The sequence below is a fragment of the Lepidochelys kempii genome, chromosome 3, assembly GCF_965140265.1.
Source record: "Lepidochelys kempii isolate rLepKem1 chromosome 3, rLepKem1.hap2, whole genome shotgun sequence".
Lineage (NCBI taxonomy): Eukaryota > Metazoa > Chordata > Testudines > Cheloniidae > Lepidochelys > Lepidochelys kempii.
Genome location: NC_133258.1, coordinates 196,676,665 through 196,695,277, shown reverse-complemented (window position 1 = coordinate 196,695,277; position 18,613 = coordinate 196,676,665). Strand labels below are relative to the sequence as shown.

Here is an 18,613-nt window from a genome sequence, read left to right as displayed (position 1 = left end):
TAAGACAATATTCCAAACATTTATTTAATGAACAAGCACTTTGCCACGTACAAACTGAATTGTATATGAAAGCACAGATGTAATTAAAATGGCCATATGCGCCTTCAGTTTAAGGCTATTATTATGCTGGAGACAGACTGCTCATGACACCAGCAATATGTACTACTATCTGAGTCAGACACAATTCTTCTTTCGGGGAAGGAGCATAATGTAGTTAAGAGCTGGGGATTAGTCAGGGACACTGGATTTTATCGCAAGCTCTGCCACTCGTTTCACTATAAGAAAAGGAGGACTTGTGGCACCTCAGAGACTAACAAATTTATTTGAGCATAAGCTTTTGTGAGCTACAGCTCACTTCATCGGATGCGTTCAGTGGAAAATACAGTGGGGAGATTTATATACACAGAGAACATGAAACAATGGGTGTTACCATACTATGCATCCGATAAAGTGAGCTGTAGCTCATGAAAGCTTATGCTCAAATAAATTGGTTAGTCTCTAAGGTGCCACAAGTCCTCCTTTTCTTTTTGTGAATACAGACTAACACGGCTGCTACTCCGAAATCATTTCACTATGTCATCTTAAGAAAAGTATTTCAACTTCTGTGCCTTGGTTTACTCAGCTACAAAATGGCTGTAAGGTTTGTGTACATGAAAGGTGCATCAGGTAGAATAGTGCAGGGGTTCTCAACCTTTTTCTTCCAGATGCCCCTCCAACACGCTATAAAAATTCCATGGCCCATCTGTGCCACAACAACTGTTTTTCCGCATATAAAAGCCAGGGCTGGCATTAGGGGGCCCTGTGAAGCTAAGCTGCTCAGGCTTTGACTTCAGCCACAGGTGGCAGGGCTTGGAGCTCCAGGCTTCAGCCCCAGGCAGTGGGGCTTCGGCTTTCTGCCCTGGACCCCAGCAAGTCTAATGCCAGTCCTGCTTGACGGACCCCCTGAAACCTGCTCACAGCCCCCACAGTGGGCCCCAGACCCCTGGTTGAGAACCACTGGAATAGTGTTTATAAAGCACTGATGAGAAGGTGTTACAATATCACAAAGAAAAACATCTAAAGAGGATTATGTAACACACTCTCTCTCTCTCTCTCTCTCTCTATATATATATATATAAAATAAAAGTTAAGACATTTTGTTAAATGAGCTAAAAGTATGTTAAAGTGCTGAATCCATCAAGTAACAGAGGCACGATTATTTAGCATATTTTAACTTTATTGTACCTTTCCCTCATTCCCATTTCAAATTCCTTTGAAATAAAAATCTCACCAGTCAATTCCTACTCCTGTGCTGCCCAACTGTACACAATGTTGGGATACCACATCTGTGGTGAGGATAGCAAGAGTGCATGCAGATAACTTAAATGCTATCTTTCACCAATTTTTTCATTTATCTCACATATAGTCACAATATATTTCATTTTATACATTTTTTCTTAAATCCCAGAAGCCAGGGGTATTAAGAAAGTCTTTGTAAAGCCACTCCGTATAAATACAAATCTAATGGTATAACCCCTGTGGGGTATTTGGACCCAGCTTAACTCCTGATAGTAGATGTAATAGCATAGTTTATGTAAGAGATGGTCAGCACAACTAGGATCTTAAATGATTTTAAATTAGTTATGTGTGGAAAGCCTCTTTTACATTTGTCATTAGGGGCTTTCAGAACATCAGCATAACTTTAATATCTTTAAATATTTACAGGTGAGTTTTGCACACCTTGAAAAATTCTGCATACCTGGTGCAGTTAGTTGTCTTTTGGCAAGTGAGAAAAATTTAATAAGATTTTGAAATCATCCTAGTAAATAGTGACAAGCAGACCTTCCACCTGGTTTAGTAAATTTTCACTACAATTTTTGAAGGCTGTTTGTGCAGCAGGATGGAAAATTGGGAGTTCATTAGGAACAGGGTATAAATGTTTTTTTTTCCATTGTAAGCACTCATCCTCCAGCTAAGTGAATGGCCACAGCAATAGAAATACTTAAGGAACAGATCCTATGGATTGCCTTTCAAATTAAATTTGTACAACAAACAATAGTAACTTCCCTATCTTGCAAAAAGAAAAGGAGTACTTGTGGCACCTTAGAGACTAACCAATGTATTTGAGCATAACCTTTTATGAGCTACAGCTCACTTCATCGGTGAAGTGAGCGGTAGCTCATGAAAGCTTATGCTCAAATAAATTGGTTAGTCTCTAAGGTGCCACAAGTACTCCTTTTCTTTTTGCGGATACAGACTAACACGGCTGCTACTCTGAAACCTGTTCCCTATCTTGGTCCCCAGACAGCACTTCAAAGATGTAGATAACCCAGAGACCAAAGGCCTCTCCCTAATATCAAATGGACACCAGCAATTGTCTATTTATCAGAACCTTATTTTGATGGCTAACTTGGTTATAATTTTTCCTTCTCAAATTAGAACACTCACCTTTATATTTGTGATCGTTGTTTTATTTTTTTCCATTGAAATAATAAATTTAGCATCCAGGTCCTTTTCCCTGTAAATAAAAAGCATGATTTCAGTATGTTGAAGAAAACTTTATATTGCACATAGCAATCAAAGATTAGCTGTTTTTATTAACTACTTAGCACTGTATATGAATATTAGTCAATTTCTTTTTGCATTGAGGCAAATTGCTTTACATTTCTGATATATTTGTATTGCCTGGGCTTGTTTCCAAGTCCCTTCTAGGAAAAATTCTATGCCAGAAGTTTGATTAGACACATAAATTAATAAATAGTTTTCTCTTCCTGGCAGATCTGAGCCAAAGCCTGGTGAAGTTGTTGGGAGCATTCTCCAGCTAGCTCTAATGAATTCTGAAATAAAGCATTATGAAGGAAACCGTAACTCTTTCCACTGAGTTGGCAACAGTTCTGTTTTGGCCTGAACCAGGACCCAACTTGGCCACATGGCCTAGGTAATGGACTGAGTACTGTTTTAACTGCAATTCTTCCTTAGAGACTCCGTGTTGACAACTCTCGCAATTTTACTTAAAAAGTCTCACAATATTTGGTGATGATGATGATGAAGTGAGCTGTAGCTCACAAAAGCTTATACTCAAACAAATTTGTTAGTCTCTAAGGTGCCACAAGTACTCCTGCTCTTTTTACGGTATTTGGTGTTTTTCATGATTATGGAATCATAGAATATCAGGGTGGGAAGGGACCTCAGGAGGTCATCTAGTCCAATCCCCTGCTCAAAGCAGGACCAATCCCCAATTTTTGCCCCAGATTGTTGGATCATATTAAAGAAGTTCTGTATTAAAATCACAAATGAGTTTGAGTCCCCATAGTTTAAATTCCAGGGTATTACTAATTAAGAGGTCTCTTGTTTTTTGGTACTGTTTCTCTCCCTCTATGTGTGAAACTTGTAAGCTGCTAACTGTGTTAGTACATTCTAAGACAGCATCTGTTCTCAAAGCAATTCTTTGTAACAACTACTCCTCACACAGGGAGAGACTCAAAGCAATACTCTGTAACAACAGAAACAGCACCCAGAGACTCCCCACCCTTTTGTTGTATTCATCTCGCTTTGTTAACAATTGTGATTAAAATAGAGATAGAGGATGTATGTGGATGGATGCTTGGTGTGGATAATAACTGAATGATTAGGGAGGTGCCAGCCTAAGAATCCAGTGTCCATCGGCTGAAGAAGGCGTCAAGTGGAAATAACCAGAGGACCCCCGGAGGGCAGACTGGAATCCACCCAACAGCCTCAAGAATGGAGAACCAAAGAACAAGATAACATCTGGCAGCACCCAGAGCCGTCAGGAATGTGCCATCTGATGTTTGATTCAGCAACAGCATGATGAAGCAATTCCCATAGACTGGCATAGGAAGAAATTCCTATAAAAATGGACTCTAGAAAGGTGAGAACTTTGGGGTCTGATTCTGCAAACCAACTTCCAGAAGCATCAGATGAGCATCTGACAAGGCCCTGCTCCCTCCTCATGTCCAGGCCACCTGGCCAGTGGCCTGGCATGAGCAACTCTAAGGCTGGTAACTATGATAACAACCTTGCAGCACCTGTGTGTATGTGCGTGTATGAATGAATGTGTGAATAAATATGAAATTAAATGGAATATTATAGCTATAACTAACTGCTTAGTATTATTCTTTCTGTATTAACAATAAATGTGGCATTTTGCCTTTTCCTCTTTAATAAGATCCTGCTGCTTTTTATTTTATTAGTATAACAAGATCCCTAAATGGCCCCCTCAAGGATTGAACTCACAATCCTGGGTTTAGCAGGCCAACGCTCAAACCACTGAGCTATCCCTCCCCCAGCTGCTAGAATCAGGTGGTTATCTGAGAATCTCAGCTTTCATTTAAACAACAAACTAGACTTCACGGCAGCAGTGGGCAACATGTGGCCCATGGGCCACACGCAGCCCGTCAGGGTAATCCACTGGCAGGCCACGAGACAGTTTGTTTACATTGACCATCCACAGGCACAGCCACCCACACCTCCCAGGGGCTGCAGTTCACAGTTCCAAACTATCTTGTGGCCTGCCAGCGGATTACCCTGATGGGCCACAGGTTGCCCACCACTGCTTCATGGCAAACATCAAGAACCCAAAATGTACTTTGTAATGCTAATGATTTGGGCAGGGGGAGGGGACTAAGTGTTTTAAATACTTGGGGTTGACAGCTCTAGAGACTTTGGTTGTAGCCACAGGGGGCATGCTTCTCTCCTCCTATAGTCTAACTTCCCACCCCCCGCAGCTGCTCCACAAAAATCTGTCCAATTCTGCAGCAGAGAGTAGGGAAGACATGAAGGAGATCCAACCCTGGAAAAGCCAGGACAGGGCAGGGGATAATATAATTACAGCCCTGACATATGCCCTCCCATGAACACTTGAAGCTACAATCTCAGTAGACCAGTTTCCCTCACACATACCCCTCTAGTGGCTGGCGACTTGGAGAATTATTTGGATAACTGATCTTGGAAAACATTCTCAAGTGTTAGCAATTATATTATAATCAGCATTCCTGCATGTTTGAAATATCAGGAAAGAGCCAACTCAGCTCCTGGGAACAGCATGTGCCAACCTGTTGCAGAGATTTGATTTCATTATACCGAACTATAAAACATGAGTCGTTCACATGTATATTTGTAATTACATTTGTTTTGATAAGGTTATCCATTAAAAATATTGTTACACGTAACATCCCGTGCATTATAAAAATGTGTGAAATCTAAAAGCTAAACTAAAAGAGCAAGTAATGCTGTAAACCAGATAAAATTATATTCACAATATTAGTCAAAAGTCACATCAGCTGCTACAAATATCAGATCGACAAGTCACCTAGCAAATAAATAATCATATCTGACTGACACACAGCAAAGTAAAAGCGGTTAAAACACTGAATTGATAGGGTAAAAGAAAAGTGCTGAAACCTTAAATGTTGTCACTGTTACCACAAAAATAAGTGACTGAAGATTTCTTGTGAAAACAATAGGTAGAACATTTTTATATTTAAAACTCTTTTTGGCAACATTGTAAATATTCCATCTGGATGTTTTTCATTACCACAATAGGTTTGGGGGTTTTTTGGGTGCACGGAGCTAACTAAATTTAGTGAAGCTACTGTTGACTCTCTTTCCCCTTTCTCCTTTTTTCTCCTCCCTCCCAAAAAATAATGAAGATTAAAACAAAATCAAGTGAAAAACTAAGTAATTCTGGTCCACGTGTCTTTCCAGTGGAAAGGAATGTCTTGCAGAGTTCTAAGTGTGAATGGATTGCAAAATACTTCAAAGCAAATTTTCATATTAAAACAGAATATTTATTATTCAATTTATGCAATGTATTATGCAATTTATTCATAACAGGCATTTATTCATAACACCTTGGGAATAATAACTCTGTTCACCTTAGTGACGTCAGTGACACTATTATTGCGAACAGGATGAGCAGGAACTGGGCCCTTGTTGCACTAATGTTGGGTGAAAACGAGGAGTCCTTGTGGCACCTTAGAGACTAACAAATTTATTTGGGTATAAGCTTTCGTGGGCTATAACCCACCTCATTAGATGCACGGAGTGGACCATACAGTAGGGAGGTATAAATACACAGCATATGAAAAGATGGGAGTTGCCTTACTAAGTGCGGGGGGGGGGCGCCGGTCAGTACTTACATGCAACCTGAGCAGTAGTTCACAATTTAGACACGAGCATCAAACACTGCCCAAAAACACATCACCACCACAAATAAGATACAAGCCTCTATTTCCGTTCCCTTGATTATACAAAGTAAAATAAAGGGAAAGGCTACCAAAACGAGCTCACATTTAATAGCATGATAATTTATGGCATTGAAAGAACTTGTTTCCTCTGAAATCAGATCTGTTCTCAAGCTAATGCTCCACTCCAATTTTCAGCCTTTCACCACTGCCACTTCATACACCATGCCAAGCTCTATAATTAAGCTTACAACCTATGACCGCTTGGCTCAGAACCAATGTTATAAAGTGATCAAGGCAGGTAAATTGCCTGACATAGATGTCAGGAAATAGCTCAACTAAGTATTTAGTATTAACCCTCTAGTACTACTAAATTCAGATATTCACCCAGACCGTAGGGGGAAAGTTTCTGGAGAATTATTATAGATATCAGCCCCTTGTTTCAGGATCAAGAGTACCAACATCAGAAATTAAGGTACACTAACATTAGTCTGTATGCCTGACAAGCGGATTATCTGCTCACAGATTTTATAATTCTTCTTCACTTCTATAGGGCTAGGATCCAACATTAGGCAGAGCCATGAGGTGGGCTGGTACATAAACTGTACTGATGCAGGAGTAGAATTGAGAAACTGTGACTGAGCCCTGGTCTACACTAGGACATTAGGTCGAATTTAGCAGCGTTAAATCGATGTAAACCTGCACCCGTCCACACAATGAAGCCCTTTATTTCGACTTAAAGGGCTCTTAAAATCGATTTCCTTACTCCACCCCTGACAAGTGGATTAGCGCTTAAATCGACGTTGCCGGCTCGAATTTGGGGTACTGTGGACAGAATTCGATGGTATTGGCCTCCGGGAGCTATCCCAGAGTGCTCCATTATGACCGCTCTGGACAGCACTCTCAACTCAGATGCACTGGCCAGGTAGACAGGAAAAGAAACGCGAACTTTTGAATCTCATTTCCTGTTTGGCCAGCGTGGCAAGCTGCAGGTGACCATGCAGAGCTCATCAGCACAGGTGACCATGATGGAGTCCCAGAATTGCAAAAGAGCTCCAGCATGGACCGAACGGGAGGTACGGGATCTGATCGCTGTTTGGGGAGAGGAATCCGTGCTATCAGAACTCCGTTCCAGTTTTCAAAATGCCAAAATCTTTGTGAAAATCTCCCAGGGCATGAAGGACAGAGGCCATAACAGGGACCCGAAGCAGTGCCGCGTGAAACTGAAGGAGCTGAGGCAAGCCTACCAGAAAACCAGAGAGGCCAACAGCCGCTCTGGGTCAGAGCCCCAAACATGCCGCTTCTATGATGAGCTGCATGCCATTTTAGGGGGTTCAGCCACCACTACCCCAGCCGTGTTGTTTGACTCCTTCAATGGAGATGGAGGCAATACGGAAGCAGGTTTTGGGGACGAAGAAGATGAGGAGGAGGAGGAGGTTGTAGATAGCTCACAGCAAGCAAGCGGAGAAACCGGTTTTCCCGACAGCCAGGAACTGTTTCTCACCCTAGACCTGTAGCCAGTACCCCCCGAACCCACCCAAGGCTGCCTCCTGGACCCAGCAGGCGGAGAAGGGACCTCTGGTGAGTGTACCTTTTTAAAAGGCTATACATGGTTTAAAAGCAAGCATGTGAAAGGATTACTTTGCCCTGGCATTTGCGGTTCTCCTAGATGTAGTCCTAAAGCCTTTGCAAAAGGTTTCTGGGGAGGGCAGCCTTATTGCATCCTTCATGGTAGGACACTTTACCACTCCAGGCCAGTAACATGTACTCGGGAATCATTGTAGAACAAAGCATTGCAGTGTATGTTTGCTGGCATTCAAACAACATCCGTTCTTTATCTCTCTGTGTTATCCTCAGGAGAGTGAGATATCATTCATGGTCACCTGGTTGAAATAGAGTGCTTTTCTTCAGGGGACACTCAGAGGAGCCCATTCCTGCTGGGCCGTTTGCCTGTGGCTAAACAGAAATGTTCCCCGCTGTTAGCCACGGGGAGAGGGGAAGGTTGAGGGGGTAGTGACGTGGTGGGAGGAGGCAAAATGCGACCTCGTAACGAAAGCACATGTGCTATGTATGTAATGTTAACAGCAAGGTTTACCCTGAAAGAGTGTAGCCACTGTTTTATAAAATGTGTCTTTTTAAATACCGCTGTCCCTTTTTTTTTCTCCACCAGCTGCATGTGTTTCAATGATCACAGGATCTTCTCCTTCCCAGAGGCTACTGAAGATTAGAAAGAAAAAAAAAATGCACTCACGATGAAATGTTCTCCGAGCTCATGCTGTCCTCCCACACTGACAGAGCACAGATGAATGCGTGGAGGCAAATAATGTCAGAGTGCAGGAAAGCACAAAATGACCGGGAGGAGAGGTGGCGGGCTGAAGAGAGTAAGTGGCGGGCTGAAGAGAGGGCTGAAGCTCAAATGTGGCGGCAGCGTGATGAGAGGAGGCAGGATTCAATGCTGAGGCTGCTGCAGGACCAAACCAGTATGCTCCAGTGTATGGTTGAGCTGCAGACAAAGGCAGCTGGAGCACAGACTGCCACTGCTGCCCCTCTGTAACCAACCGCCCTCCTCCCCAAGTTCCATAGCCTCCACACCCAGACGCCCAAGAACGCGGTGGGGGGCCTCCGGCCAACCAGCCACTCCACCACAGAGGATTGCCCAAAAAAAAAGAAGGCTGGCATTCAATAAATTTTAAAGTTGTAAACTTTTAAAGTGCTGTGCTTAAAGTGATGTGTGGCATTTTCCTTCCCTCCTCCACCACCCCTCCTGGGCTACCTTGGTAGTCATCCCCCTATTTGTGTGATGAATGAATAAAGAATGCATGAATGTGAAGCAACAATGACTTTATTGCCTCTGCAAGCGGTGATTGAAGGGAGGAGGGGCGGGTGGTTAGCTTACAGGGAAGTAGAGTGAACCAAGGGGCGGGGGGGTTTCATCAAGGAGAAACAAACAGAACTTTCACACCATAGCCTGGCCAGTCATGAAACTGGTTTTCAAAGCTTCTCTGATGCGTACCGCGCCCTCCTGTGCTCTTCTAACCGCCCTGGTGTCTGGCTGCACGTAACCAGCAGCCAGGCGATTTGCCTCAACCTCCCACCCCGCCATAAACGTCTCCCCCTTACTCTCACAGATATTGTGGAGCACACAGCAAGCAGTATTAACAGTGGAAATATTGGTTTCGCTGAGGTCTAAGCGAGTCAGTAAACTGCGCCAGCGCGCCTTTAAACATCCAAATGCACATTCTACCACCATTCTGCACTTGCTCAGCCTGTAGTTGAACAGCTCCTGACTACTGTCCAGGCTGCCTGTGTACGGCTTCATGAGCCATGGCATTAAGGGGTAGGCTGGGTCCCCAAGGATACATATAGGCATTTCAACATCCCCAACAGTTATTTTCTGGTCTGGGAAGAAAGCCCCTTCCTGCAGCTTTTGAAACAGACCAGAGTTCCTGAAGATGCGAGCGTCATGCACCTTTCCCGGCCATCCCACGTTGATGTTGGTGAAATGTCCCTTGTGATCCACCAGAGCTTGCAGCACTATCGAAAAGTACCCCTTGCGGTTTATGTACTCGGCGGCTTGGTGCTTTGGTGCCAAGCTAGGGATATGGGTTCCGTCTATAACCCCACCACAGTTAGGGAATCCCATTACAGCAAAGCCATCCACTATGACCTGTACATTTCCCAGGGTCACTACCCTTGATATCAGCAGATCTTTGATTGCGTGGGCTACTTGCATCACAGCAGCCCCCACAGTAGATTTGCCCACTCCAAATTGATTCCCAACTGACCGGTAGCTGTCTGGTGTTGCAAGCTTCCACAGGGCTATCGCCACTCGCTTCTCAACTGTGAGGGCTGCTCTCATCTTGGTATTCATGCGCCTCAGGGCAGGGGAAAGCAAGTCACAAAGTTCCATGAAAGTGCCCTTACGCATGCGAAAGTTTCGCAGCCACTGGGAATCGTCCCAGACCTGCAACACTATGCGGTCCCACCAGTCTGTGCTTGTTTCCCGAGCCCAGAATCGGCGTTCCACAGCATGAACCTGCCCCATTAGCACCATGATGCATGCATTGGCAGGGCCCATGCTTTCAGAGAAATCTGTGTCCATGTCCTGATCACTCACGTGACCGCGCTGATGTCGCCTCCTCGCCCGGTATCGCTTTGCCAGGTTCTGGTGCTGCATATACTGCTGGATAATGCGTGTGGTGTTTAATGTGCTCCTAATTGCCAAAGTGAGCTGAGCGGCCTCCATGCTTGTCTTGGTATGGCGTCCGCACAGAAAAAAGGCGCGGAACGATTGTCTGCCGTTGCTCTGACAGAGGGAGGGGCGACTGACGACACGGCTTTCAGGGTTGGCTTCAGGGAGCTAAAATCAACAAAGTGGGTGTCTTTACATCAAGGAGTATTTCAGGCAGGACTTCACGGAGGGTTCCAATAAGAAATGGTGCACCTAAGTTATCGTTCTTATTGGAACAAGGAGGTTAGCCTGGCCTCTGATTGATACATGGCTAGATTTACCTCGCTGCACCTTCTCTGTGAGTGACTGCAGTGTGACCTAGAGGAATGAGTCCCCTAGACAGGGGAGGAGGCAAATGAGTACAAAACAAATCTGGTCTATTTCTTGTTTTGACCCACTCCATCTATCTTTTACATCTTTGGCTGGCAGCAGACGGTGCAGAAGGACTGCATGCCATCCACATCTCATGGCTGCTCGGCAGAAGATGGTACAGTACGACTGCTAGCAGTCCGTATCGCCTGCCCGCTCACCATAAGACGGTTCAATAGGACTGACTGCAGGACTAAAGAGAATGACCTGGTCAAGTCACTCCAAATTTAGTCCCTGCGCCCATGTCTGCCCAGGCGCTCCTGATCGACCTCACAGAGGCGACCAGGAGCACCTCGGACATGACGATGACGGCTACCAGTCGTACTGTACCGTCTGCTGCCACAAGGCAAGGGGTTGCTGCTACTGTGTAGCAATGCCGTACCGCGTCTGCCAGCACCCAGGAGACATAGGGTGACGGTTACCTGAGCGGGCTCCATGCTTGCAGTGGTATGGCGTCTGCACAGGTAACTCAGGAAAAAAGGCGCGAAATGATTGTCTGCCCTTGCTTTCACGGAGGGAGGGAGGGAATGGGGGCCTGACGATATGTACCCAGAACCAGCCGCGACAATGTTTTAGCCCCATCAGGCATTGGGATCTCAACCCAGAATTCCAATGGGCAGCGGAGACTGCGGGAACTGTGGGATAGCTACCCACAGTGCAACGCTCCGGAAGTCGACTCTAGCCTCGGTACTGTGGAAGCGCTCCGCCAAGTTAATGCACTTAATGCACTTAGAGCATTTTCTGTGGGGACACACACACTCGAATATATAAAACCGATTTCTAAAAAACCCACTTCTATAAATTCGACCTTATTCCGTAGTGTAGACATACCCTTAGAGACACATTTCTGAGTCATGTTTCCACTCTTGCTTTCTCTATTCGGTGCATTACTACCCATTCCCCATCAAGATTCTAGTTCTTTGCTCAACTGCTCCACAGAGGGAGAAAGCAGGCAAGTAGTCCTTCTTAGTCCGATACAATTGGACTTTAGATCTGGCCAGCCCACATAAAAGAGGAATTTTTTCCACTGCGTGGGCATGTAATCCAAGCCAAACCATTAAACACTATCCCCCCAAATTTCAAGGGACAGAGTACAACTCATTACATCCTCTTGTGATGGCACTATTCCAGTCCTTCACAAGCCTTTGTGAAATTTCTCATTTAATAGAAAGGAAAGGGAACCAAGAACTGGAAAGACCTTGCACAACAAACATATAAACAAATGAAGGGGAATCTTGGGACATAATTTTTATACATAGAGCAGAAAAAGGTCACAATTTTTGCCTTTGCTTCACAGTTCACCTTTAAGATACTGCTGAAAATTGGTAAACACCTAGAAATAATTCAACTGTCTTTGTTCTTTATTATTTGATTACTCATGAGGTATTCATCTGTTCTTGATGCTTATTCCCACAAGGAAGGCGTGGTTTTATGTTTATCACTGAATTACTTATATAGTAATCAATTGTGATGTCACAGGAAAATTTTAGGAAGAGAAACAGTACCAGGAACAAGACATGTTCTGGTATCAATAAAAAACAAAAAGGGGGGAAAATACACACAGGAAACAATCAAAGCCCTTTTCAAACACAGTGGTTTTAAAGGCGATCTATTTCATAGCACTTCCAAGTCAGTTACAGAATGGCAGCACAGAGACTACTCAACTTGCCCAGGGAGCCTCACTCTCATAAAAGGTGCTACTAATTTTCCTTGAAAGCATGCTAAAAGGAAAGGGAAAAGGTTCTGTGATAAAGTCCCAAGAATATATTCTAAACTGCAGACAAGTAATCCAACACCAAGCGGTACCGGTTTTGATTGAAGAGCAGATGTCGGATTTTGTACTATTAACTATTCACAAGGATGATTTGAGCACTTGTTAAGTGACTCTAACAAAATAGTTTCCCTTTTTGTTAAAGTGGGTGTTTCTTCTTCCTTCAATATTTATACTTTAAGCACAGTGCCCTGGACTTTTTTATTTTGTTTGTTCACAGTCCAGATGTGTTACTGAGAGGTTACAGTTTGAAAGCAAGAGGTTCATTTAATACCCAAGACAATTCAAGGTATTTTTAACTACCCCCCCTCAAAAAAAGTGGGTCATAGAAAGAGCTCAGCTTCACTTTGTACCTTGGAAACTCACTTCAGAAATGCATTAACAGAAAGTTGTGCCCCAATATCTTATTGAATTACTTAGATTGAGAGCATTCTATATTCTTTGGATAACTTCTGTAACGGGAATGATATCTATCTGAACAACAGCTTAACCGAATATTTTTTTAAAACTCTGAACAATGAACTTTTTTCCTTTTTTATCCACTACATAAAGGAATCTTAACAATGACTAAGCACAAGTACAAAATTATTGTACTATACTGTTTGGTGTGACAATTATTGAATCATAAAGCATAAACCATAGCAAGTAATAAGCAATGCCATGCAATTTTGCAGCCTACTATTTGCTAGCCACATTTATATTAAATCAATAATTTTCAGAAACTTGAATTTAAGGCCAAAAAGACACTGTGTTCTAAATTAAAATTGCATTATTTGAAGAGACAAACAAATCTGGAAGACTGTCTATAAAAAAAAAACAACAACATGGAAATCTAAGGCTCTCATGTTGAAGGACTTTGCCCGTAATTTATCTTTAAGGAGATTTATTGTTTGCAAAAGAGGTCTTCTAATTAATCCAAATTCCTATCACCACAGACTTTCCAAAAATTGAAATAAAATTTAAGTTATGTCAATCCAACTTGAAAGCTACATAGTAAGAGTAAGTAAAAAGTTAAAGTCTCCTAACAACACTGACTTCTGTATTCTATATGTAATATTTTCTAATCCTCTTTTAAAATGTGCAATTTTAGCCTGCTAGAGATGAAAGCCTAGAATGCACAGTTTGAAGAGAAAATTTTTTTAAAAAAAGAGTATCCACAACTTTTTTCTCCACTCCAGTTTTCTCACGGCCCTGATGTTTAGGCCAGAGGTTCTCAACCAGAGATACAACAAAATTGGACACAAAAATAAGTCAGTAGTTTTTAAGTGAAGTGAAACTTGGGGGTACACAAGACAAATCTGACTCCTGAAAGGGGTACAGTAGTCTAGAAAGGTTGAGAGCCACTGTCATAGGTAGTTCAGGAAGATTCTGCTGCAGGTGTGTCACACATCTGCAGTCTCTCTCTCTCTGCGTGAGAGTAAGAGAGAAAAAAAATAGCAGCTGGGTCCTCTCAGGCCAAAAAATACAGTATAGGCTGCTCTAAAGCCTCCTAATGTCACTCCTCTCTTAACATGAGAGGATAGGGAAGACGACAACTTGGGTTGGACCAAAGGGGAGATGGCCAACTCCTGGAGAGAGGCAGAGTGGAAGTGCTTGAACATGCTGCAGCTTAGCCCCTCCTCGTGCTTCAAAGTGCATGTGGAATTGTGCTTTAAGAAAGGGAAGGGTCTTCATCACTGCCATTGGCCAGCTGGGAAGAGGAAGACAATTAACTCTCAGTCAATTTAAAGCCTTCCCAGGTGTCCAGCAGCCCTCATCTGATGAAGTGAGCTGTAGCTCACGAAAGCTCATGCTCAAATAAATTGGTTAGTCTCTAAGGTGCCACAAGTACTCCTTTTCTTTTTGCGAATACAGACTAACACGGCTGCTACTCTGAAATCTGTTCCATACCATGATTTAGGTATATTGAGCTGTGGTCCCAGGTTGCTTGCCTCTGACTGATCACCTGTTTGAGGAATCAGAATAACAGCCGTGTTAGTCTGTATTCGCAAAAAGAAAAGGAGTACTTATGGCACCTTAGAGACTAACCAATTTATTTGAGCATGAGCTTTCGTGAGCTACAGCTTACTTCATCGGATGCATACCGTGGAAACTGCAGCAGACATTATATACACACAGAGATCATGAAACAATACCTCCTCCCACCCCACTGTCCTGCTGGTAATAGCTTATCTAAAGTGATCACCAAGTTGGGCCATTTCCAGCACAAATCCAGGTTTTCTCACCCCTCCCACCCCCATACACACACAAACTCACTCTCCTGCTGGTAATAGCCCATCCAAAGTGACAACTCTCTTCACAATGTGCATGGTAATCAAGGTGGGCCATGTCCAGCACAAATCCAGGCTCTCTCACACACACCCTTTTTCCCGGGGACACACACACACAAACTCACTCTCCTGCTGGCAATAGCTCATCCAAACTGACCAAGTTTAAATCCAAGTTTAACCAGAACATCGGGGGGGGGGGGGCGGGGGGCGTAGGAAAAAACAAGGGGAAATAGGCTACCTTGCATAATGACTTAGCCACTCCCAGTCTCTATTTAAACCTAAATTAATAGTATCCAATTTGCAAATGAATTCCAATTCAGCAGTTTCTCACTGGAGTCTGGATTTGAAGTTTTTTTGTTTTAAGATAGCGACCTTCATCTCTGCGATTGAGTGACCAGAGAGATTGAAGTGTTCTCCGACTGGTTTATGAATGTTATAGTTATATATTATATTATAATTTATAATTATAAACCTGGATTTGTGCTGGAAATGGCCCACCTTGATTATCATGCACATTGTAGGGAGAGTGGTCACTTTGGATGAGCTATTACCAGCAGGAGAGTGAGTTTGTGTGTGTGGTTTTTGGAGGGGGGTGAGAGAACCTGGATTTGTTCAGGAAATGGCCCACCTTGATTATCATGCACATTGTGAAGAGAGTTGTCACTTTGGATGGGCTATTACCAGCAGGAGAGTGAGTTTGTGTGGGAGGGGGTGGAGGGTGAGAAAACCTGGATTTGTGCTGGAAATGGCCCAACTTGATGATCACTTTAGATAAGCTATTACCAGCAGGACAGTGGGGTGGGAGGAGGTATTGTTTCATGATCTCTGTGTGTATATAATGTCTGCTGCAGTTTCCACGGTATGCATCCGATGAAGTGAGCTGTAGCTCACGAAAGCTCATGCTCAAATAAATTGGTTAGTCTCTAAGGTGCCACAAGTACTCCTTTTCTGTTTGAGGAATCAGAAAGCAATTTTTTCCCTGTTGGGACAAATTAGGAGAGTGCGCAGAGGGTTTTCACCTTCGCTGCAACACTGCATTGTGAAAGCACAGTTTAGGCAGAAAGGAATAAGAATTTTCACATTAGGCGATATATAAGGATGTTTACTTTGTTGCAACTTGCATCCCCTATGGATAAAGGCTACAATGATCAGCTTCCAGAGGTAAATGAGACTCAGGACATGGCTGGTAGCTGCCTGTAAGGAGAAGGGGAGACCTGAAGGGTATCTCTACACAGCAACTAGACATGTGGGTTTTTCTCTGCCGTGTTGATATACCCTAAGTTTTCACAGACTGAGGTACCACTTGGTGCCCTTTTGGTGCTGTCCAGCAGGTTGCCAGCTCAGGCTAGAGCAATAGGGAAATTCACTTGTATGTGAATATCAAAGAAATGCTAAAAGGTCACAGTGTGTTCAAGTCAATTCACTTGTTAGAACAGATCAAAAGGAATGCTGATTGTATTGTTTTAACCTTCTGTATTTTATCATCTGCTATCACATTACAGGTAATGAAGTGAGCTGTAGCTCACGAAAGCTCATGCTCAAATAAATTGGTTAGTCTCTAAGGTGCCACAAGTACTCCTTTTCTTTTTGCGAATACAGACTAACACGGCTGTTCCTCTGAAACCTCTAATTAGAGAATCCTAAAAAGGGTGGATACGATTTAAACCACTAGTCAGGAAGACTATTTAATCATGGTTTTCTAGGTAAGAGTGCATTCTTGTTGGTTGTTATAACCTTAATACATATTCTTCACAACTCAGAGATAGATGTCAGTTTCATTTTTAGAAGGTACACACTATACACTTTTAAACAGTGATTTATTTTGAAAAACTTTTCAGATTAATTTTACAGCTATATCAGAAAAAGGAATGAGTGTTTGGTTATTTCATTTACCAAAGGTAATTGAAGCAGATATTTATGAAGTCAGTGGGAGCTGAATTATCTCGAATTAAACAGGCTAATCATTAATATTTGGAGGATTTTCTTGCCATGCTGTATTAGGAGGAGAACATCACCAGACATTTAAATTGTTTTATTTCACTAAAACAACAATGTTAAGTATTCTGAATTTTTCTTTTCAACAGCAAACATAATATTTTAACAAAACAAGCATATGTCCCTCGCTTCTCACACAGACTCATAGACTGTCAGAGTTGGAAGGGACCTCAGGAGATCATCTAGTCCAATCCCCTGCTCAAAGCAGGCACAATAGACTTCTTCTCCTTGTCCAGATCTATTCTGCCCCCAACAATCTTCTATTCATTGAACTTTTTGAAACTGTGCATGTTTAGAAAGAGATAAGAGATTGACTCTGTACACAAATTTGCAGAGGGACAATAGGGTTGAGGTCTGTTATTTCTCACTTCTGTATATTTATTTATTTAAAAACATTTTTGCTGTAAACAAGCATGTTATCTCTGGAGTCACAAATCCAGTTTGAGAACTGCAAAACTAAGCATCTCTGATGCTATCTTCTAGACTGAGCACTGAGTCCCATTGGGTAGATAGAAAGATTAACCTAAATAATCTATACAGAAGTCCCTGGTACCCCATGAAATTGGGTCCCTAATCCATGAACTATTGGAACTCATTTACAAAACTTTTCTTAAACACTACATGAATATGTTGTCTCATACTATAGAATTAGAATTTATGATCCCTATTCCATGAGGAGATATCTTTGAGATATAATGTATCTTAATTAAAACTATCTTTAGATAGATTTTTTTCCTCAAAAAGCATTTTATCAAAAAAATCCAATTTAAATAAAAAAAATCCAATTAAAAAAAACATCATTGATTTTTATCCATCCTGATCCTAAATAAAAGGTGTGTTAGTATTAGGATGAGATTTTACTTCATGTGTAAAGCTTCATGAAAACTAACGAAGGATTGTTTCTGGCTATCACATTGTGTTTACATTACACTTACCCATCAAATGGGATTGGAGCCTTGGAACTGTAAATGAAGAAGGATGCTAACTTCAAAGCATGGGTCATTGTTTCAGATGGTGTTTAGTCAACAGAGGAAAAGCCCATGCTGTGATGGAAACACTTGCCAGATCACTTTCTGGGGAAGATACAGGGGTAAGAATGGATCCAGGGAGTAATCCCTGTATCTCTGGACTGATGGATTCGGACAGGCTGGAATACTGAGCGATTGGACAGAGATCCCCAGAGCTATTCTAGGTAACCCCGAGAGATTTATGAAAAACTAGCAGATTACTACATCTCTGTTGTCATATTGGACTTACAAACTTGGAATCACCTGTTAATGTATTTTGTCTCTTTTAACCTCTCAATAACTCATTTCTTTTTCTTAGCTAATAAAGCTTTAGTAAGGGCTTGTCTACACTACACAGTTTATTATTTAGAGAAGAAGTGTCCTGGTAAGGTTTGGAACCTTAGAGACTAACAAATTTATTTGAGCATAAGCTTTTGTGAGCTACAGCTCACTTCATCGGATGCATTCAGTGAAGTGAGCTGTAGCTCACGAAAGCTTATGCCCAAATAAATGTGTTAGTCTCTAAGGTGCCACAAGTACTCCTTTTCTTTTTGCAAATACAGACTAACACGGCTGCTACTCTGAAACCTGGTAAGGTTTGCAAGCAAATAGCTGTGCCTGAAGGATATAGGAGAGATTTGCTCCAGATAGCCCATTATGGCCCATTCATGGGCCATATGGGAGTGAAAAGACCTGTGACAGGCTGAAGCAAAACTTCTATTGACCTCATGTATTTCAGACAGTGAAAGATCATTGAAAAAGTTATGACATACGTCAGAAACATAAAG

At 42.5% G+C, this 18,613-nt stretch overlaps 1 protein-coding gene across 3 annotated transcripts in view; it reads right to left on the bottom strand.

The window, feature by feature from the left end:
• KIF16B (kinesin family member 16B) overlaps positions 1-18,613 on the bottom strand; it is a 243,691-nt gene that overhangs the window by 203,398 nt on the left and 21,680 nt on the right. For all 3 annotated transcript variants that reach the window (XM_073339553.1, XM_073339554.1, XM_073339552.1), the window contains exon 2: positions 2,428-2,497. In XM_073339553.1, the coding sequence (XP_073195654.1) occupies positions 2,428-2,497 (70 nt within the window). The remainder of the gene's footprint in view (positions 1-2,427; positions 2,498-18,613) is intronic.